The sequence below is a fragment of the Cotesia glomerata genome, linkage group LG8 (genome assembly GCF_020080835.1).
Source record: "Cotesia glomerata isolate CgM1 linkage group LG8, MPM_Cglom_v2.3, whole genome shotgun sequence".
Lineage (NCBI taxonomy): Eukaryota > Metazoa > Arthropoda > Insecta > Hymenoptera > Braconidae > Cotesia > Cotesia glomerata.
Window position 1 is genome coordinate 20346709 of NC_058165.1, and position 24267 is coordinate 20370975.

Consider the following 24267-nt stretch of genomic DNA (forward strand, 5'->3'; position numbering starts at 1 on the left):
TTTTTAATTTTTTTATTTTATATATTTTTGTAAAGAAAAAAACAAATTTTTTTTTCTTAATAGTCTTATGAACGTGGACTTGGCGCGATTTTTTTACAGTGAAACTGTTTTTGTTCGGATTTATGGATGACCCCTAACCCCAGACAAAAATTGTTACCGTGTTGTACCCTTTAATCATGGATTTTGTATTTGTTTATTTGACATTATTAATCTTAAAAAGATTAATATTATATATTCAAATATTTTATCGAAGTGATATTTAGTCTCGGGGATATTTATTTTGAAGATATTGTCTCCAGGATATTTTGTCGGGGATATTTTGTCGAAGTATCAAGAGTCCTGATACCAATATTATTACCTGAGCTAACCGCTGAGAAACAAGTTCTTTAAAAACTTCAGCAGTAGTCAATGGTTTTTTATAAATTGCCCGCTGTTGCGCAAAATCAGCGTTGACATCATCAGGCAGCAAATTATAATCCGAGACCACGTAATCATTTTGCAAGCTCCGCTTGTCGGGAAAGTAATCAGTAGTGATCGGCAGACACGCTGGTATTGTCAGAGACTTCCAATCAACCCCTATTTTTATTTAAAAAATTATTTATTAAATTAATTACTAATTAACAATTAATTTTTTTTTCTACGCTACCAAATTTGCATTAATTTATTTTTTTTTTTTTTTAAATAATTTAATGCAAAAATTTCCCAAGCTATTTCCAATGCAATAATTAATTCTACACAAGCTGAAAAATAAAAAATAAAAAAAACACCACCGATGATTAATAAAATGCGTGATGAAAGTGCTCGGAAAATTAATGGAGAAGAAAAGAATTAATGGAGTGAAAAAAATAAATAAAAATAAGCTTTGGTGAAGCGACTACAAAAGCGAGCGTGCAAGCGTCTAAATAATTTTAAAAAATTAACAGTGTACGTTACTTGTTTTTTTTGATTGAAATAAAATAATAAAACTAAGAAAGAAAAAGCGTAAAACTATAATTTACAATTTTAATTAATTAATTAATTTTTTATTTTGTGATAGCTAACCTATTATCGCTGTCGTACACATCCGAAATAATTTATTATTATTTATTTATAAATTTATATGCCCAGCGTTGCGTTCCCAACACGAATGATAGCATGAAAATAAATTAATTCAATTATTAGCAATGCTGAAAACATTTCTATCATTCTTATAAAGAAAAACTGTTAAAAGAAAACACATTTTAATTTTTGTCTATTTTATAGAAAATAAACTTTTTATTTTATATTGAACATGATGGCCATAAGATTTATTAATTTGAGGGGGCATTCTAGTATAGAAACTTGATTTTTTTTTTTTTCATATTTTCAAAGTTTGTCTCTTTAAGAATATATCTTGAGGATTTTAGAAAATTCAAGTTATTTTCAGAGAAATGGCTTTGCTGACGCAATTTTCAGCCCAAACCAAAAATGTAATTTATATAATTGTTCAAAATTTTTAACTTCCCGCTAAGAAAATCGAAGATTTTCAAAAATCGGGAAGTTATTGTTTTCACCCCGTTTTGCAAAAATCGAGTTTTCATCAGATCTCGACGTTTGAAGGTCACAGGAAGCTTCCCTGACTATCCCCGCGAGGTTGTCACGGTGTCTGTATGTATGTGTGTGTGTGTGTGTGTGTGTGTGTGTGTGTGTGTGTGTGTGTGTGTGTGTGTGTGTGTGTGAAAGTATGTGAACCGCTTATAACTTTTGAACGGCTTGACCGATTTCATCGCGGTTGGTGCCATTCGAAAGGACTTGACCAAACTTAGATTTTGAAAACTATTTGGACCGATTCAGATCAATAGATTTTGAGAAATCTTCAAAAAACTGAAAAAAAAATTTTTTTCAAATGTGGTTTTTTTGGAATAACTTTTAAACGGCTTAAAGGTTCAATTCCAAAAACTAATCAGCTCTTAACCTCAAAAAACCACGTCGATCGCCACCAGTCCGGTCAAAATCGGTTGATTCGTTCGAGAGATATCGTGAACGAAAGAAAACCGAAAAAAGTGTTTTTTCGGAATAACTCCAAAATATCTAGCGCGATCAATTCAAAATTTAAGATTCTTTGTGAGGCTTGAAAAACTGCGTCGAATGCTTCTAACCGCGTAAAAATCGGTTAATTCATTCAAAAGTTATTGCGGTTTAAAAATTCAAGAAATAGTGTCTTATCAAATCTCTATCAGACTTTTGAGCTCGAAGTGCTTTAAAGCATAGAAAAGCAATCTCTTTGAGCTCGGAGAGCTCAAAATAACCCATAAATTGTATTTTTGAGCTCGAAGAGCTCAAAAACGTCATTGGTGCAATTTTAAGCGCCTAAGTATGGAATTAGCGGGAAGTTGCAGGGATGGCCTTCAGGGTCAACCGTTTTCCTAATTTTTTTTTTATTAATAAAGTTTAAAAATACTCTAAGGTACGAGTGGGTACAAAGCTTACAGAGAAGTTTGAATCTACAAGTGGGGTGAGACAAGGATGTGCTCTTAGCGCCATTCTTTACAATATATACACCGATGACGTCGACGACATCTGGAGTAAGCACAATATCGGCGGCACCACCATGGGGAAGCAAAGGTTTCATGTGATCAAATACGCAGATTATATGGCGATAGTTGCTGATACACCAGAGGGTCTCCAAAAAATGTTAAACACATTAGAAACATACACTTTAAAGAACGACCTGGTAGTAAATAGGAAAAAAACAGTTGTGATGATAGTTAAGAAAAGGCGCCGAGATAATGAGACCATGAAGTGGACCTATGGAGGCTGTGTACTGGAGACAGTAAGTGAGTTCAAATACCTAGGGTATTGGTTTACCTGTGGCGGAAGCTTCAGGAAACATACCAGGTGGCTAACAGGCAAAACCCAACAAGCCTTAAACACAACCTGGGGTATAATCAAGAGATCTAAACGTTCAACACTAAAAGAGCGCCTCTATCTCTATAACTCACTGTCGAATGCAGGTGCTATGTATGGCGTGGAGATCTGGGGGTGGGCCCCTAATGATATATACAGGAGACTTTATGCTAAAGCTCACAAATAAGCTCTGGGAGTTGCTAAAAACACACCAGAATACTTGTGGAGCACAGAAGCCGATGTGGAAAGTTATCTATATAACACTAGAAAAAGAGCTGCGAGATACCTGGTTGATATTATGAAGATGGACGCGAAAGGATGGCCCAAGATATGCCTACGCGAAGAATGCCGAGCAATCCTCAACAAAAATCCGTCAGCATGGGGAACTAAAATGATGGAAGCCTTCACAGACATGGAATGCCAGGATATCCCAACGATGGTCTGGAATAATGCAGACCAAGAAGCTATAGTCGAAAGATTGGAGACGGGACTGAAAATATATAAAGATAAAACAGCCAAAGAAAATCACAAGAAAATCATGGAATCTACATTCAGCCCGATTTTCAAATTTGTGAGAACATGTGATACAGTTGTCCTACTGGCATGACAAAACAATTGAAGGCTGGATGAAAGAAATCTAGACAAAGATAAGATGCGGAAATTTTGGAAAGAGCAACAAAAAAGGTTATAAGAGCCAGTACTGCAGAGCCTGCGAAAGCGAACCTGAAACCTTGAATCATCTCATTTCCTGCAGGCAAGCTCTAAATTTATGCTCTAAAAAAATCCAGTCCGAGATTCAAACATTAACAGACGGAAAGTATGATGCGGATCTAGATGCACTTTGGAGAACACTCCTTACAGGCCCACCAGTAAGTGCTATCTGTGCCCTCTTTAAAAAAATCAACACGAAAGAAAACCAGTTGGTAGCTGAAAGAAATAACATTTAAACGAGTGTAGTAAGCAGTGCAATCTAGGTGACAAAGAAGACTGTGATGATTTTATACTTCCTAAGAAAAATGTTAAATGTAAAATGTTAGATTATAAACAAACTATCATCCCTTATTGAGTTCTTGATAAGTATATGAGATTGTCTATATAAACAAAAATGTAACAAAGTTTGTAAAACAGACTGTACATCTGGTAAAAAATATAATAATAAATAAATTAAAAATGCTCTATCTCGAGATATATAAATGAGAAATGACCTAGTATCTTGAGAACTATTGACATTTTTGAAGATATAAACTCGTCCTGATGTTACACTTATAAATACCTTTCATTTGAGTTCCCACATCAATTTTTCATATATTTATATATATTATATTATACATATGTATATATGAAAAATATATCAAAAATACATGTAGGTACGCAAATGAAAGCTCTTGATGAGTGTAACATCGGGATTATATCTTAAAAAATTTCAATAATTAAGAAATAACCTTGTGTCTTGTGAATTATTGACATCTTTAAAAATATAAACTCATCCCGATGTTACACTCACCAAGACCTTTAATTTGAGTACCCACATCAATTTTTCATATATTTATATATATATTATATATATGTATATATGAAAAATATATCAAAAATGCATGTGGGTACTCAAATAAAAGCTCATGATTAATGCAACATCGGGATGAGCTTATATCTTGAAAAATGTCAATAATTAAGAAATTACCTTGTGTCTTGTAAATTATTGACATTTTTTAAGATATAAACTCATCCCGATGTTACACTCACCAAGACCTTTAATTTGAGTACCCACATCAATTTTTCATATATTTATATATATATTATATATATGTATATATGAAAAATATATCAAAAATGCATGTGGGTACTCAAATAAAAGCTCATGATTAATGCAACATCGGGATGAGCTTATATCTTGAAAAATGTCAATAATTAAGAAATTACCTTGTGTCTTGTAAATTATTGACATTTTTTAAGATATAAACTCATCCCGATGTTACACTCACCAAGACCTTTCATTTGAGTACCCACATCAATTTTTCATATTTTTATATATATATATATATATATAGGAATGGTTCGATTCCTATATAAAGGTTCTCCATAGGTTCGATTCCTGGCTTGGTTAATTTTTCATGGACTTTTTCAAAAGTTGCTCTTCATTCTCAGTGGCTTTCCATCGTTAATACTTAAAAATTGAGTTGAACAGATACTAGCATTCACCAGCTAACTAGTGTTCAAGTTCGATGGTTACCCATCGACCTAACTCTCCAGGGACGATCTGTCCCAAATTGTTAGTGAAGATGGAATATTACCATCCACTTGAATTAGATTTATACTAGCAGAAAAAAATGACCGTAAAGGCAGGAACGGGTTAAAAAAGAATTATATATATATATATATATATATATATATATATATATATATATATATATATATATATATATATATATATATATATATATATATATATATAAATACATGTGGGTACTCAAATAAAAGCTCTGAATGAGTCTAACATCGAAATGAGCTTATATCTTTAAAAGTGTCACTAGTTAAGAAAGTACAGTGCAATTTAACAAAATAAATTGTTTAACGGTCCTATCTTTTTCTCGCGTCGCACTCATGGTGAGAAACGGTACTATCCTTGTTGCAATCGTGATGATAAAGCTAATTGGAGTTTTATGTTTTTCTCTTAAACAAAAAAGAATTTCGAAAAAAAAGCTCTGATATAAAATAGATAATTAAAAAATCTATTACGTAGCAGAGCGTTTTTTTCGAAAAACTTCTTTGTTTAGAAGAGAAATGAAAAGCTGCAATCATAGGGACCGGCTCTTAAAATAGCGAAATTTTATTTATTTATAGTTCACAAGTCACGGCAGTCACATAGTGACTGCAAGGTTGCTAGTTTTTATAATTTTTCTAATTCTAAACTTTTTTTTAAGCAATAAAAAATTTTTTATTTGTTAAAACTTGTTCAAAAAACCATGAACATAAATTTTAAGAGCAATTTTGGTAAAAATAAATATTTTATCACTGACATTGTTATTATTATTAATATTGAATTTTTTTATTTTTTTTTCTATATTCTTAAAATATCCATAAATATCTTATAAAAAAATGAATGGTAAAAATATTGATTGCTTTTTTTTACGGCACTTCGAAAATTACCTTAAATTCAAGCTTCTGGACAAGAATACTCCTTAAATTAAAAAAAAATGAAAAATTTTATTTATTAAAAAAAAATAATAGCAATTTAAAAAAAAAAAAAAAAAAACATTTTAGTGACCATCATGTTAAATTTCGCAAACCATAATGATCGATGGTCGGTGATCATGCTGATGAGTTTATGGTTTTTACTATTATTAATATTATTGATATTAAGAATAATAAAAAATGCTGGACTTGGTCAAAAATTGTTGGGTAGATTGCGGCTGAATGTCGTTAAATGGTGATTGATTGATTCAATAAATAAAACAAATTTAAACAACATTGAGCCAACCTGTTGTGAGAGCTGGTGTCCATTCTTGTTCACCAGTCGCACCCCACAATAATGTCAAACTTTTATTATTCGGTAGACCATAATGGTTTCTAACATCTCCACACACACTCGCATGATTCCCTCGCAGTAATTTTCCTCGGGTACTTGTATCTGTTAGAAAACTTGGTGACGCTGGTATGTATCGCGTTTTTTATTTTTAACTTATTTTTTATAGACAACACTTACGTATAAAATAAATAGATAAATTATTTTTGTACACTGATAGAAGATTTTTTTAAATATTAACAAATTTATTTATTTGTTAAATATAAAAACTTATTTTTTAACTAAAAAATTTTATTTGATAAATGATTTATTAATTTAGAAATAAATTGAGAAATGACCTTGTATCGTGTGAAATATTGACATTTTTAAAGATATAAGCTCATCCTGATGTTAAGCTCATCGAGACCTTTCATTTGAGTACCCACATCAATTTTTCATATATTTCATATATTTATAAATATTAGATATATGTATATATAAAAAATATATCAAAAATGCATGTGGGTACTCAAATGAAAGCTCTTGATGAGTGTAACATCGGAATGAGCTTATATCTTTAAAACGGTCAATATTTAAGAAATTACCTTGTATCTTGTGAAATATTGACATTTTTAAAGATATAAGCTCACTACGACATTACACTCATCGAAACCTTTCATTTGAGCACCTACATCAATTTTTCATATATTTATATATATATGTATATATGAAAAATATATGAAAAATGCATGTGGGTACTCAAATGAAAGCTCTTGAGGAGCGTAACATCGGGATGAGCTTATATCTTTAAAAATATCAGGAATTAAGAAATGACCTTGTATTTTTTCAACCATTGACATTTTTAAAGATATAAGCTCATCCCGATTTTATATTCATCGAGACTTTTCATTTGAGTACCCTCATCAGTTTTTCATATATTTTATTTATTTATGTATATTATAAATACATACATATATATATATATATATATATATATATATATATATATATATATATATATATATATATATATATGTATATATGAAAAATATATCAAAAATGCATGTGGGTACTCAAATGAAAGTGCTTGATGAGTGTAACATCGAGGTGAGGTTATATTTTTAAAAATATCAATAATTAAGAAATGACTTTGTATTTTTCAACTACTGACATTTTTAGAGATATAAGCTCATCCCGATGTCATATTCATCGAGACTTTTCATTTGAGTACTCTCATCAGTTTTCATATATTTTATATATTTATGTATATTATAAATACATATATACTATATATATATATATATATATATATATATATATATATATATATATATATATATATATGTATATATGAAAAATATATCAAAAATGCATGTGGGTACTCAAATGGAAGTGCTTGATGAGTGTAACATCAGGATGAGCTTATATCTTTAAAAATATCAATAATTAAGAAATTACCTCGTATTTTTTCAACTACTGACATTTTTAAAGATATAAGCTCATCCCGATGTTACATTCATCGAGACCTTTCATTTGAGTACCCTCACGAGTTTTTCATATATTTTATATATTTATATATATGTATACAGGGAAAATATATCAAAAATGCATGTGGGTATTCAAATGGAAGCTCTTGATAAGTGTAACATCAGGATGAGCTTACATCTTTAAAAATATCAATAATTAAGAAACGTCCTTGTTTTTTGTCAACTACCGACATTTTTAAAGATATAAACTCATCCTGATGTTACACTCATCAAGACCTTTTATTTTAGTACCCACATCAATTTTTCATATATTTATATATATTATATATATTTATATATCAAAAATGCATGTGGGTACTCAAATGAAAGTGCTTGATGAGTGTAACATCAGGATGAGCTTATATCTTTAAAAATGTCAATATTTAAGAAAGTACAGTGCAATTTAACAGAATTCATTAATAAATAAAGCAAAATTTCAAGTACTCACAAGTCACGAGTCACGGCAGTCACGTAGTGACTGCCAGATTGTTAGTTTAATACTAAAAAATAAAGTTTCTAGCTATTCATTTATCAATTTTTTTAATTAATTTATTAAATAAAAATTTTTTAATAGTTAAAAAAGAATTTATTATTAATCAGCAAATATTTATTACCTGTAAGAAAAATATTTACTCTCAGATAATAAATTGTATTTAATAAATAATTTATCAAATACTATTAGAAGTTTGAATTAATTCGTAGCGTTTTTTTAATACGAATTAATTCCAACACCTAATAATAAATATTTATTAATTAATTAATAAAGATAATTAAATATCAACAAATCCTTCTATCAGTGTAACTGAATAAATTCCACCATTAAAAAAAAAAATAACTTACGATCTTGAAAACCAATTTGCGAAGCTGAGCGCGAAAGATGATACTCAATCGGTGACGCACTGGCCGAAATGACATCAACAGACTTGTCATTTTTAGTTTGAGCTGGCACAGCTTGATAATGATGCTGCTGAATAAGGACACCGGTAGGACCCTTGGGGAAGATGTGGGTCCATCTTCGCCGGTTGCTGGTCAATTTTATAGTCACGTGGGAGGGATCAAAGGGATTTATTAGCGCTCGACCTGGTCGGTGCAAGATTGACGGCTGGACTGAGGAATTCGCTGCAGGGCTGCCCGCACTTCTAACCACGGGTCGAAATGTTGTTGGTGACGGTTCATCAGTGTCACTTTTTACTGGTGTTTTAACAGCTGAAAAGAAAAAAGTATCATAAATTATCTATGCAATTAAGAGACTGAGGAAAAATTTTTCTCCAAAGTCTTTAAATTATAAAATTAATTTTTTAAATTAAATTCAATATGATTGAAAAATTTTTGACCTAAATTTGTGCCTTTTTAATTTTTTATATACTGAAACCTTAATAAGAATAATATCAAGAATTTTTTACAAATAAAATTCATTTTAATAATAGAAGAAAATTTTATCTTTATATGTACCCCTAGAAAAACTTTTCTGATAGCGAGAAGGCGCAGCCATCTAGTGGCAAAACCAAAAACTAATTTTTAATAAAAAGTACCAACTAATCTAAATAATTAAGAGAATAAGAAAAAGTTTTTTCCGACATATTTAAATTATAAAATTAATTTTTTCAATTAAATTTAGTATAATTGGCAAATTTGAGACTAGAATTTGTGCCTCTCTAATTTTTTATAAACTGAAACCTTCAATAAAAATGATTTTAAGAATTTTTTACGAATAAAATTCATTTTAATAATAGAAGAAAATTTTATCTTTGTATATACCCCCTGGAAAGATTTTTCTGATAGCGAGAAGGCGTAGCCACCTAGCGGCAAGATCAAGAACTAATTTCTAATAAAAAGTACTAATGTATATAATTAAGAGAATAAGGAATATTTTGTCTCTGGCGTATTTGAATTATAATAATAACGTCATACAACATAATTTTTTTAGTTATTGACATTTTTCAAGATATAAGCTCATCCTGATGTTACGCTCATCGAGACCTTTCATTTGAGTACCCACACGATTTTTTTCATATATTTTATATATATCGCGTGCTTAAAGGTGAAAGGACTTATAGCTAAGGGTTAATAGGGATTTGTGCTGAAAGGGCGTATAAAAAAATTTTTTTTTGCCATTCGGCTCGAAATTGTCTGAAACGTAAAAATCTGTGAAAAAAAAAAAAGTTGGTATCTTAAAACTGAAAGGGCGTATCTCAAGACATACGCCCTTTCACCTTTAAGAAAAGTACTACTTAAAGGTAAAAGGGCGTATTAAAAAAAATTGTATTTTTTATACCAAATGGTCAATGATAGTTTCACAAGACAAGTTATACTCAAATAACAGCCTCATATACAAAGTTTGATATAAACAAATAGAAAATAAATTAATCAAAAACAAATTACATAAAAATTAAGTAATAAAAAAAAAATCACGATGACAGAGAACATTCAAATAATTAGAAATTTCCCTCTTCAATCGCCCTATTGAATATAACCAAACGGCACAAATTTTTTTCTTCCCTCCGGGCGGAAAGCGTCAATTTTCCTCCCGCTGCGCTAAACGAAAATGCCGCTTTCCGCCTCCGTCGAGGAGAAATAGTATATTACACACCTAGGGAAGTAAAGTAAGAAATGTCTCAGATCACATGTAATAAACAAACATGTGATCTGAGGCTTTCTTATTTACTTCCCGTGGAGTGTATACTATTTTTTTGCTCGACGAAGGCGGAAAGCGGCAATTTCGTTTAGCGCAGCGGGCCGAAAGTTGCCACTTTCCGCCTGGAGGGCAGAAAAATAGTTTTTGTTAATGTTTTGTTGAATTTAAGTTGACGATTATTAATTTTTCAACTTCTCAATTTTTAACAATTTTCAAAAATTCAAAATTTGACAAATTTGGCATTTTTGAAAATTTTTTTCAAAAATATTTTTTTTTCAATAACCCTAAGTGTCCCCTTTCTAACCAAAAAAGGTCATTTCTATATCTACAATATCGTTCGAGATATTACAAAAACAAAATTGAAAAACTAAAAAAATTGAAAGAGATCGATTCCAACTATTTGTCGATCTGACATGGAATGACCCAATTGCCAATTATTTCTTAAAATTTCGAAATTTAGTCATTTTTAAATGGCTGTAACTAGTCTTTTTGTAGAGATAATCATACTTTGTCTTAGAGTTTTGTAAAGCTCAAAGACTCTACTTTAAGAATATAAAAGCGTTTTTTGTAAAAAAAATTGCGTAAATTATACGTAAATTCAACTTACAACAAAAAAGAATTTTTCCCATGTTAATTAAATGGGAAACTAAAATAAAAAAAGCGACCCCTTAGAGTTGAGCTATAGTGCTCGTGTTTGGTGAGGATTTTTTTTATATCAAATAGAAACATTTGAGAGGGTAAGAGTTAAAAAAAAAAATTAAGAAGCTTTTTTGAATCACCCTAATATATATGTATATTAGGGTGGCGCAAAAAAAACCGACTATTTTTTTTTTGATTCTCGAGTGAAAAAATGTTAGTTTTTGATGTTTTAAGAGCTCTCTCCAAAGGACAGCTTAAAAAAAAATTTTTAAGATGTCGCTCCAAATTTTTTAAAATTTCAAAAATTGTCAAAAATCGAATTTTTTTTTTTTTAATTTTTTTTCTCGTTATGGTATAATTTTATAGACTAAAAAAAAAAAAGTTTCTGAAAGTTTCAGTTCAAAATTTGAATTTTGAAAGGTCGCTCATAATTTTTTTCAATTTATTAGTGCATTAGTTTAGATTTTTTCGAGCAACCTTTTACTATTAAAATTAAAATTACATGCATTTTTTTTTATTTAGTACAATAATCGATAAAAATACATCACGAGACGAACTAAAAATCAAGCACAACATAGAAAATATAACTTTTTTTTAATTTAATAATTTTATTTAATCAACTGCCAGGCGTGGGTTCGAATCCCAAGCTGGTCTTAGAAGCCAGCTTGGTTGAGATTTGACCTTGCTGCGTAGGTTAAGATTTTTTCAAACCAAAAAGACCCCAACGTACCACTCCTAACACTTAAAGTCGGCGATATGACTAATTAATGAAAAAAAAAAAAAATTATGAGCGACCTTTCAAAATTTAAATTTTGAACTGAAACTTTCAGAAACTTATTTTTTTTTGGTCTATAAAATTATACCGTAACGAGAAAAAAAAATAAAAAAAAAAAAAATTCGATTTTTGACGATTTTTGAAATTTTAAAAAATTTGGAGTGACCTCTTAAAAATTTTTTTTTAAGCTGTCCTTTGGTGAGGGCTTTTGAAACATCAAAAACTAACATTTTTTCACTCGAGACTCAAAAAAAAAAGTAGTCGGTTTTTTTGCGCCACCTTAATATACATACATATGATATATATATATATAAATATATAAAATATATGAAAAATGCTTGTGGGTACTCAAATGAAAGCTCTTGATGAGCGTAACATCAGGATGAGCTTATATCATTAAAAATATCATCAGTAAACAAATTAAGTCAAAAATAAGAAAAAATACCATTATAATTTTCATGGGAATCATCAGCTCGGCATGGGATCGTGATAGCAGCACTACGAATTCCGCTAAGCGACAAATCGTCTGATGTCAAATGATGAATATCTGGATCCGACATTTTTCGCTTTAATAATTTTAGAGCTTGGGCATTGTTATGAGTCTCCATACACGCGACACTTGTTTTTTTAGTTCTTGCTCCTCTGAAGAAAATAAAATAAATTCAATTAATACCTTTGATTATAATTTATAATATAGTTGATTGATTGAAATAAAATTAATAAAAATTTTTAAATACTTGGCAGCGTGTAGAGTTGGCAATTGAAAAACTTGCGCGTCGTAGGCGTCATAATCATAGGGCATGTTATGTAAGCATTCACGTGGGTCTTCTTGAATTAATTTATTATTCCTACTTAATAATTTATCGTTGTCAGGAGGCTTGGTCCTTCGCTGAGGTAACTTAATACGAGGTATAAAATTCGAGTACGGAATTTTTTTGTTGGTCGAGTAAAAGCTTAGATTTATCCAGTGAGGCATGCTGTAGTCGTCTGGAGCTTTTAATGTCGATGTATCTTTATTATGAAACTGAAATTGGTTTTGGTGATTAGTAAGTTTTGTTTTTAGATTTAGGTAATTTTTTCAATAAGCTCCGCTGTTTTTTAAACATAAAAAACTAAAAATTAAAATGATCTTTTTTTTGTAATAAAAAGTTTGAAAATTATAATTTATAAATTTTTTTTAAACTCAAAAAATTTGTAAGTTAATATATATATTTTTTTTTAGAAAAAAAAATTTATATGAATTTTTTTGATCTACAAATTAAAAAATTTTATTAATTTAATTTTTCAATTTTTTATGTTAAAAAAATTGATTAAAAATTTACAAAATTTTGAGTATGAAAATAAAAATTAATAAATTTTTTAAAATAAAACAATTTTTTAATTTTATTCTTTTTTGTTCAATTTTTCATGATTTTTAAGAAATAAAAAATTTGTTTGAATTTTTTTGGCTAATTGAAAAATTTAATAAAAAAATTTAATTTTTCAATTTTTTATGTTAAAAAAAAATTACTGAAATATAAACAGACGATTTGAATTTTATTTAAAAAAATTAATTATTTCTAAAAAATTATTTTCAAAAAATTTAATTCATAGTTTTTCATAATTTCAACAGATAAAATTTTTTTCTAATTTTTTCAGTCAAAATTTATGTCATAAAAAAATGATGCTAAAATTAATCGACGGTTTACAATTTTTGATTTTATTTTATTAATTAAATTAGCGATCAAAAAAATATTTTTTAAAAATTTCACGTATAATTTTTAAAATTTTCTACATGTGAAATTTTTTTTTTTAATAATTTTTCAATAAAATAAATTATAAAAATTTTCAGATGTCGGCTAATTTAATTTTCGTCATATAAAATTCAAAAAATGATCAAATGTCTAAATTCCAGTATTGTAAAAAAAAAAAAAAAAAAAAAAACGGCGAAGCTTGCCATATAAAAAAATTAAAAAAAAAAAAAAAAATAGACACTTTAAGGAGTGGAACGGCGTGTAAAGGTTGTTCTCCAACGCAAACTAAATCACTTCCAACACCATTATCAATAATTCGCTGTTTAGTGACATTCGTTAACTCACGATCGACTTCAAATACCCCAACGCCTGGAGTTATTACCACAGACAATTGTCCAGTGCGATCAAAACTTCGGTCCAAGTAATGCTTCTCAAAAACTGAAAATAAAAAAAAAATTAAAATTTATAAAATTAATAAAAAGAATTTTTTTTTTAATAAACTATTACAAAAAAATAAAAAAAAAAAAAATTAATACAATTTTTAAAAAATATTTTTTTGTTCCAATTTAATAAATTAAAAAATCAAAAATTTCGGCTAACTTTAGTGTTATTAAAAAAAATATTTTTAAAAAATTTTCACTTGTATTTTAATTTCTAGCCGTCGAATTTTTTTATTAAAATTTTTTCCTAACAATTTAGTTGTCAGAAAAATCCAAAAAATTGACATGAAAATTAATTTAGCAGAAATTTAATAATTTTATTAACAAATAAATTATGGCAAAAAAAATTTGTTTCTTAAAGAAAATTGAAATATTGTGACAGCTAATTTGAATGTCATTAAATTGATGAAAATTAAGTTAATAGACATCTAAAAATCAATAAAATTTTTTTTTAATTACTTACACTTATTATTTTTCAAATTTTTGACATATGAAATTTTTTTTTATTTTTTTGTAGTAATTTTTCCAATAAATAAAAAATTATTAAATAATAAAAAATAATTAATAAATAATAAAAAAATAAATAAAAAATTAATAAATAATTAAAAAATTACCATTAAGTGACATATTAAGAACTTCTAAAAAATTTCCCTGAGCAGCTGTGGAATTACTCGCTTCAGGAATAGCAATCCCCGGTTTTTGATGATACTCTAGTACAATTTTCCTGTAATCAGTAAACAATTTCCTCAATTGTACCAAAATATTGCCCCAGTCCTCGAAGCGTTCATTCTGAACAGCAACACGATAAAAATCTTCATAAAAGCGGCCCCTGTAGTCCTGTTGGAGACACTCGCGCATGTGATTAGGAAACTCTTCAAGATTGCTGGCGTTGTAAAAAGTCCTGGAAAATAAAACAATGGTAACTTCATGGTTGCTGCCGTTTTTCTTCCACTTCTGGAGAAGGTCCGCGAGAAACCCGTTGACGGCTTTTTCAAAGTACAAGTCTCCGTGGATGTCAAAGTCCCACATCTCACAGCTCATCTGGATGAAGAGGTAGACCATGGAAGTTGAGGACCTGAAGACTACCTAAACATTAAAGTTTGCAGTTATTTAACTGTTTTTTAAATTTGTTTATGAAAATAAATTTAGCAGATTTTTGATAATTTTAAGAATTTTTTTAACAAGTAAATTAATGCAAAAAAAATTAGAAAAAAAAAGTGACAGAAATTTTAAAAATTAAAAATACAATTTTTTTAAAATAATTTTTTAGACCCTTGTTTTTTTAAGAAAATTAAAAAATTATGAGCTAAATTTAATGTTATAAATTATCTATATTATTAAGAGAATAAGAAAAATTTTGTCTTCAGGATATTCATTTGATAAAATGGTTTTTTTAGTGAAATTTAGTGTCATTGCAAAGGTCTTGACTTGAATTTGTGCCTTTTCAAGGTTTTATATTATTCTCACAGATAATCAATTTATTATGATAAGCATTTAGGCTGCATTCGAAAATACTCTATCGCTAGATACATAATTAAGAAATGACTTTTTATCTTGTGAACTATAGACATTTTTAAAAATATAAGCTCACCCTGACATTATATTCGACGAGACCTTTCATTTGAGTACCCACATCAATTTTTCATATACTTATATATATTATATATATGTATATATGAAAAATATATAAAAATGCATGTGGGTACTCAAATGAAAGCTCTTGATGAGTGTAACATCGGGATGAGCTTATATCTTTAAAAACGTCAATAATTAAGAAATGACCTTGTAGGGGAGAAGGGGGTCAAATGAACCACGGGGCAATTGAACCACTCGACTTAAAAAATCGAAAAAATTGAAAAAACGCTTCATGCTCTTAGAATTAGATTCTAATATGTTAAACTTGGATATGATCAAAATTTGAAATCATTGCGATCGATAAATTTTGAAAAATTGAGATTTTCTTATTTTTAGGCATGCAAACTTTCTTTTCGGCTGGTGACAAATTGTTTAATAATATTTAAATTTTTGAATTAATTGATAAAATTTGAATTATAGTAGTTGTATATACTTATATTTTATAATCCTCAACTTTGTTTATAGTGATAGAATGGTTTATTTATTTATTATTTACTATTAATTGGGTACTCAAATGAAAGCTCTTGATGAGTGGAACATCAGGATGAGCTTATATCTTTAAAATATATATTATATATATGTATATTTAAAAAATATATCAAAAATGCATGTGGGTACTCAAATGAAAGCTCTCAATTTAAAATCAAAAGCAAAAATAGCAATTTTCTTTTGACATTTTTTATAACCCGACAACTAGGATACATAACTGTAACAAATGATAATAATTCAAATCACTAAATAAATTAACGTTTAGAATATTTAAAAATTTAAAAGATAATTATGAGCTGTGATAGAATTCGGTATGTTACAATAAACGTTATTATAATGTAATATAATTAATGAAAATAATTTATAAAGATGATTTTTGTTTATAAGCAATCTTCATATCATATGACATTGCAAGTGAAACAAATTCACTCAACAAAATATTTATTAAATATAATCATTGAAAGATGCTGCATCTAATTATATATTATTATATATTAATAAATGAAAATTTATAATTTACATTTGATTAGATATAATCATATATAGATTTATATATAATCATATATAGCTCTAGATAACTCAGGTCTAATCAGATCTAAACATATATAGATTTATATATAATCATAAATAGCCCTAGGTAACTCAGGTCTAATCAGATCTAATTATATATAGATTATATATTATCGTATATAGACCTAGATAACTCAGATCTGATCATATAGAGACTTATATAAAATATACATACAATATTTTAGTCTAAATATGATTATATATGGGTCATTCTACCAAATAAGAACATTTTTACGGGGCGACCCTCGCGGATTATGTTTAAAATTTATGGAGGTGTTCTCTATAATAAGAAATAAATTCCCTACAAGTTTCAGCCCTTAATATGCAGCGGTTCTGGAGTTATGATTTTTTGAAATTTTGAAAAAAAATTTTTTTTAACTTTTTTATTAATTTTTCTGATGAGAAAAGCTTTTTTATTAAAATCCACGAAAAATCTTATCTTATCGGAAAAATTCTCAGCTTTTGAATGAAAATATCCATTTTATCATAAACACATCAGAAGACCCTTTGAAATCCAATTAAAGTGGAAAAATTGATTTTTCTCGGTGTGCGGTGCAAGGTACATCCAATTTGACTTTTTTTTCTGGAAAATCAGAGTTTTTTACACAAAATATATGGTTTTCACGATGTGCATATTTTTTGTTCAATCACAATTAAATTAAATGTTATATCGGCTAAGCGTTATACGATTATTCGGGATAGTAAAATAATTTTCTGTTAAATATTTAAAATTTCAAACTGCTCGTTAAAAAATTGAGTTTATACAATGCAGATAGCGTTCACAACTACGATTCCATTTTCTTATTTAGGATGTAATTTTCCAAAATTTGCGAGAAATACTGATTGGATTATGGAAACTTAATCAATTTATAAAAATTTATTGAATAAATTGATTTGTAATAATCCAACGGAATGAATCGTGCTTCTTCAGAAGTTGTTATAGATGTCCAAACAATGAAGAAATCATTAATTACTTTCATCGATCGTTTAAAGAATTTGATGGAAATGAAATCGAATTTAAAATGTGGACATCAACCGATCGATGTACCATTGTAAACGTTATTTCGGATTCCGATGACTTTATTGATACCTTAGCGACGCAACTTGAGAAACTTTTAAAACATGACTTTATAGTAAAAATGCAAAGTCGGTTTTTCCCTAATGCGAAATAAAATTTGAAGAGTGGTGAATTAGCGGTAGTTTTTAACTTGGTAGAAAATTGCGTTTGTTGTGCAGGAAGCTGCTCAAGGCTATCATTGAAATAATGACCAAGCTACTATACTTCAAATGGTGGTTTACTAAAACGAAAATGATACTATTAAGCATTTAGGCTTAGTTGGTATCTCAGATTGCCTTAAACATGACACAGTTTTGATTTATTTATTTCAAGAACAATTGATTTCTTTTTTAAGAGAAAAATTTACTGTTATTGAAAGGATTTTTTACTTCTCAGATGGAGCACCTCAGCAATTTAAAAATAAAAAAACATTTACTAATTTATGCTAATATTATGCTGACTTTAGAATCATCGTTGAGTGGCATTTTTTTGCGACTGCCCATGGCAAAGGACCATGCGATGGGCTTGTAGGTCCAGTAAAACGACATGCTGCTAGAGCTTCATTACAAATGGAAAATAAAAAACATATACTGGCACCACAAGATTTGAATTCCTGGGCAATCAAGAATTTTACAGGCGTTGATTTTACTTTCATAACGAATGATGATTATTTAGACAAAAAAAATTTGTTAGACGTACGATATTCTTGATCAAAAACGGTAAAGGGTACACAGACATTGCACACTTTTACCGATAAATGATGAAATTGGATATGCTCTTATTAAAACTGTATCAACATCTGAAAAAAGTTCAAAAATAAAAGTATTTTAATTATAAAGATTTTACGTTTAATTTAATTGCGATTGAACAAAAAATATGCACATCGTGAAAACCATATATTTTGTGTAAAAAACTCTGATTTTTCAGAAAAAAAAGTCAAATTGGATGTACCTTGCACCGCACACCGAGAAAAATCAATTTTCCCACTTTAATTGGATTTCAAAGGGTCTTCTGATGTGTTTATAATAAAATGGATATTTTCATTCAAAAGCTGAGCATTTTTCCCACAAGATAAGATTTTTCGTGGATTTTAATAAAAAAGCTTCCTTCTTCAGAAAAATTAATAAAAAAGTTATAAAAAATTTCAAAAAATCATAACTCTAGAACCGCTGCATGTTAAGGGCTGAAACTTGTAGGGAATTTATTTCTTATTATAGAGAACACCTCCATAAATTTTAAACATAATCCGCGAGGGTCGCCCCGTAAAAATGTTCTTATTTGGTGGAATGACCCATATATTTTATATAAAAATTTAGATATAATCATATATAATTCTATATATTCAATATATAATCATATATAAATATATATGATTAGGCAAATTCATTTTTTCCCGGGATAACTAAAAAATATTTTTAAAAAATTGCACTTATAGTTTTTGAAGTTTTTTACAAGTGAAAATTTTTTTATAATAATTTTTTCAATAAAAAAATATTATAAAAATTTTTAAATGTCGGCCAACTTAATTTTCATAATATTTTTTAGTTACAATTTAATAAATTAAGCAAAATAAAAAAATCAAAAATGTCGGCTAAATTTATTATTATAAAATTAACAATGTCGACTATCTTTAGTATCATAAAATGATCATATATCTGCTAAATAAATTTTCATAGCCTACCTTGGTGTCATCGGTGATGACTCCGCAGGCAACACGGTCACCCTGGGACCACATTTCATAAACTTGACACCTGATACTTCCACCGCAGAACTCAATTTTCTTGTTCATATACACACAAGTGTTCACCAGGCTGTTTTTAAGCCTCCACATTTCACTGCGACCCATGTACTGGTCCTTGAAGGTCAGCTCCACGGAGTCCAGGGCCACGTCATCCGGGTTCACGATGTTCATGTGAACATCTGCATAAGTGCGTAGCTGAAACATCTGAGCGATATTATTCTCAACGCTGATTGTCTCCCGACCTTGGAGATCTTCTTTGAAGGATGTGACTTGCAGCAACAGTCGGCTGAACTCATCTTCTTGGTGGTAAATCTCCACCACGTCCCCTATTTTTATTCCTGGGTAGTCTTTGGGGTTTATTATCAGATCTTCACCGCTGAAGTTTTTCTGGTGGACTATCAGCTTGAAGGTCTTCATTTTTTTATTAAATACAGAATTATTATTTAGTTTAATTTATTTTTTATGGAATTTATTTACAAAATCTATTTCAGGCTAATATTTACACATGTTTTACACGGAGAGGTTAATTGCGCACTAACAGATGACTGATTAAAATTTTTACTCGCGGGAAGAATGAACTACTAGCGCCACCTACTAAAATATTTTAAACGGCAAATTTAAAAATATTAATTGTTGGAATTTGCCAGCCATTTGCATTTCAAAAAGATACTGGATAAGTTTTATTGATGGAAATAGTTTGAGGTAATTTATTATTATAAAATAAATAAACAGCTGATCATAATTTTTTTTTTGTTAAGTGAATTTTTATTAAAATAATTTTATAAATGACCCTGAAGTTAGCCGACACCCGCCATTTTAAATTAATTTTCATGTCAATTCGTTTGATTTTTCTGACAACTAAATTGTTATAGGAAAAAATATTAATAAAAAAAATGGAAATTTTTTAAAAAGATTTTTTTGATAAAATTAAAGCTAGCCGACATTTTTTATTTTTTAATTTATTAAATTGGAACAAAATGATATTTTTTAAAAAGTGCATTTAAAATTTTTTATAAACGAAATTTTTTTTTTTATTTTTTTGTAACAATTTATTTAATAAAAAAAATTCTCAAACTTTTTAAATGTCAGCTAACTTAATTTTTATTTTTTTTTATAAGAAAAACCAAAAAAAAATGTCAGTTGATTCAGAATTTTTATGACACTGAAGTTGACAGACACTAAACATTTTTTTAGAATTTTTTAGAAATTAAATTATTACAAAAAAAATTCAATAAAAATTTCACATGTGAAAATTGATAAAAATTACAAGTGAAACTTTTTAGAAGCATTTTTTTGTTGTAATTGATTTGTTATAAAAAATTTTTAAATTAACAGTTGACAGCTAGCTTCAGTATTATTAATTTTTTAGTTTCACTTTTCAAAAAAATTCATAAAAATGACTGAATTTTTTTTTTAACACATTTTTATTCTTCAACTTCATCAAAAAAATTACTTCCTGTTTTTTTTTTTTTTTTTATTTTACTGACATTTTCAAAATTCAATCACTTTTTTTAACACGAGTTGTTTAGTTTCACAATTAGCTGATTTTTATTTTTTAAAAACTTTTTTTTTAAACAATCACTTTTTTTTTACTTCATCAGAAATAAATTTTTAAAAATGTCAATTTTTTTAAATTAATATAAAAAAACCGGACCCTTAAGTTAGCCGACACTCGCCATTTTAAAAATAAAAAGACCTGTAATTTGAAAAAAAAAAATTTTTTTTTAGTTTTGACAAAATACTCGTCTAGATTTTTGAATTTTCTAAACGAGTATTTTTTCAAAAGATCAAATAATAAATATTCGAGTTATAATTTGAAATTAAATTTTATGATTAAGTATTTTTCATTTAAAAATTTTTACAAATTTAATTACTTTTTGATTTTTATTTATAATTTTCCGAAATCTAAACGAGTATTTTTTTTATTTTTCACTTTTCCAATTTTTCAGCCTGAAATTCATCGAAAAACGCTATTTTTTAAAGAAATATCTTGTAATTTAAAAAAAAAAAAAAAAACAAAAATTTTCAAATTAAAAAAAAGTACTCGTTTAGATTTGACATTTTTCTGAACGTTTTTTTTTTTTTATTCATAATTTTTTTCATTTGAAAAAAAAAAATTTTCAAAAAAAAATTTTTTTTTTCAAATTACTTAAAAAATCAATCGTTTTGACGGAAAAATAAAGATTTTTAAGAAAAAAAAATTTTTTTCATTCAGAAAAAGAATGAAAATCGAAAAATTGCTTACAATGGTGATTTTTGCGAAAATAAAGAATTTGAAGCTTCGGGGCACTGAAAAAAAAAATCGCAGCGCTTTTAATTTTTCAGAGATTTTAGGGGACACATATTGATATCCTTCGTTTATCCATTTTATCTAAAGTTATACCAAGTTATCCAAATATCCTTAATTATACGAATTTTTGTCTTTTTTTCAGTCAAAGTTTTCAATTCAAAAAAAATTTTTTCGTCAAAAGCCGTTCACAGTATCTTATAAAGAATATTGTGTAGTTTCTAAAACCCTCCTTGCATTTCATATACGATCATTATTTCTAGAGATATTAATTATCAAAGTCAAAAAATGACAATAAAGTTAGCCGACATCTAAAAATTTTTAGAAGTTCGTTTATTGAAAAAATTAAAAAAAAAAATTTGCGCGCCAAATTGATGAAAAATTTTATTTATGAATAGAAAATACTTGAATATAAATATTTTTAAGAAAAAACACTTGAAATTAAGGTCTAAAAGTTATAAGAAATGCAGCAATTCTAAAAAAAATTAAGAAAACGGTTGACCCTAAAGGCCATCCCTGCAACTTCCCGCTAATTCCGTTAATACCTGGCCGCTTTTTTGAGCTCTTCGAGCTCAAAAGTACAATCTGTGTGTTGTTTTAAGCTCTCCGAGTTCAAAAAGATACCTTTTCTATGCTTTTGAGCTCTTTGAGCTCAAAAGTCTGATAGAAGTTTCATAGAACACTATTTTTTGAATGTTCATACCGCAATAACTTTTGAATGAATGAACCGATTTTTACGCGGTTGGCGGCATTCTACGTAGTTTTTTAAGCCTTATAAATAATTTCTAAGTTTCAATTGGTCAAACTAGAAATTTCGGAGTAACTCTGAAAAAACACTTTTTTCGGTTTTCTTTCGTTCACGATATCTCTTGAACGAATCAACCGATTTTGACCGGATTGGCGGCGATCGACGTGGTTTTTCAAGGTTGAGAGCTGATTAGTTTTTGGAATCGATCGGTTGAGCCGTTTAAAAGTTATCCCAAAAAAACCACTTCAGAAAAAATTTTTTTTCAGTTTTTTAAAGATTTCTCAAAATTTCTCAAAATCTATCGGTCCGAATCGGTTCAAATTAATAGGAAATCTAAGTTTGGCAAAGCCCTTTCGAATGGCACCAACCGCGATGAAATCGGTTCAACCGTTCAAAAGTTATAAGAGGTTTACATACTAGAAAGATAATTTATTTTTGCACGCTTGTAGATTTGTACTAAAATTAATAGATGAAAAATTTTAGGACATTTTTGGGACAAATTTAGGACATTTTTGGGACAATTTTAGGACATTTTTGGGACAACTTTAGGACATTTTCGGAACATTTTTTTAATATTTTTAGGACAATTTTGAACGTTTTTCGAATAATTAAAAAAAAAAACAATTTATTTTTGCACGCTTGTAGATTTGTAAAATAAATTATCTTTCTTGAAATCGGTCAAAAGTGTCGTGAAATAGTTCTAAAAATGTTCAAAGTTTGTTGTAGAAACATTACAGAATTGTCCCAAAAATGTCCTAAAATTGTCCCAAAAATGTCCTAAAGTTGTCCCAAAAATGTCCTAAAGTTGTCCCAAAAATGTCCTCAAGTTGTCCCAAAAATGTCCTAAAATTTTTCATCTATTAATTTTAGGACAAATCTACAACCGATGCAAAAATAAATTGTTTTAATTATTTGAAAAACGTTCAAAATTGTCCTAAAAATATTAAAAAATGTTCCGAAAATGTCCTAAAATTGTCCTAAAGTTGTCCCAAAAATGTCCTAAAGTTGTCCCAAAATGTCCTCAAGTTGTCCCTAAAATGTCCTAAAATTTTTCATCTATTAATTTTAGGACAAATCTACAAGCGTGCAAAAATAAATTGTTTTTTTTTAATTATTTGAAAAACGTTCAAAATTGTCCTAAAAATACTTAAAAAATGTTCCGAAAATGTCCTAAAATTGTCCCGAAAATGTTCCAAAAATGTCCCAAAAATGTTCAATAAATGTTTCATCCATTAATTTCTAGACAAATCTACAGCTGTGCAAAAATAAATTATCTTCTTCAAAATCATTTAAAAACCGTTTAAAATTGTAGTAAAATTGTCATAAAATTGTGAAGTCTTCTGAAAATCTTCAAAAAATACCTAAAATCGACGAAAAATTACTTAAACGCACTATTTTAAAATTTTTCAATTTTTTTTTTGAGATGTCCCAAATTGTGTCACGTTTGGATGTCCCACGCTTGGGACATTTTTGGGACAATTTTTTTTTACACGGGTAGTTTTTCAAATTTTTTACAATTGAAAATTTTTTTTATTTTTCTGTAATGATTTTTTCAATAAAAAAGAATTCTAAAAATTTTTAGATGTTGGCTAACTTAATTTTGATTAAAAAAAAATTTTTTTTTA

At 28.0% G+C, this 24267-nt stretch overlaps 1 protein-coding gene across 9 annotated transcripts in view; it reads right to left on the bottom strand.

The window, feature by feature from the left end:
* Nucleotides 1-20147, bottom strand: part of LOC123271074 (GATOR complex protein Iml1) — a 56743-nt gene extending 36596 nt beyond the window's left edge. For 5 of the 9 annotated variants that reach the window (XM_044737304.1, XM_044737308.1, XM_044737307.1 and 2 more), the window contains exons 1-9: nt 19548-20147; nt 14730-15201; nt 13917-14113; nt 12680-12966; nt 12388-12584; nt 8734-9099; nt 6344-6514; nt 1042-1050; nt 359-576 (exon numbers count right to left, since the gene is read on the bottom strand). In XM_044737304.1, the coding sequence (XP_044593239.1) occupies nt 359-576; nt 1042-1050; nt 6344-6514; nt 8734-9099; nt 12388-12584; nt 12680-12966; nt 13917-14113; nt 14730-15201; nt 19548-20024 (2394 nt within the window). In that variant the 5' untranslated portion in view covers nt 20025-20147. The remainder of the gene's footprint in view (nt 1-358; nt 577-1041; nt 1051-6343; nt 6515-8733; nt 9100-12387; nt 12585-12679; nt 12967-13916; nt 14114-14729; nt 15202-19547) is intronic. The other 4 variants (XM_044737306.1, XM_044737309.1, XM_044737305.1 and 1 more) reach the window with 4 other exon arrangements.
* Nucleotides 20148-24267: the final 4120 nt, after the last annotated feature.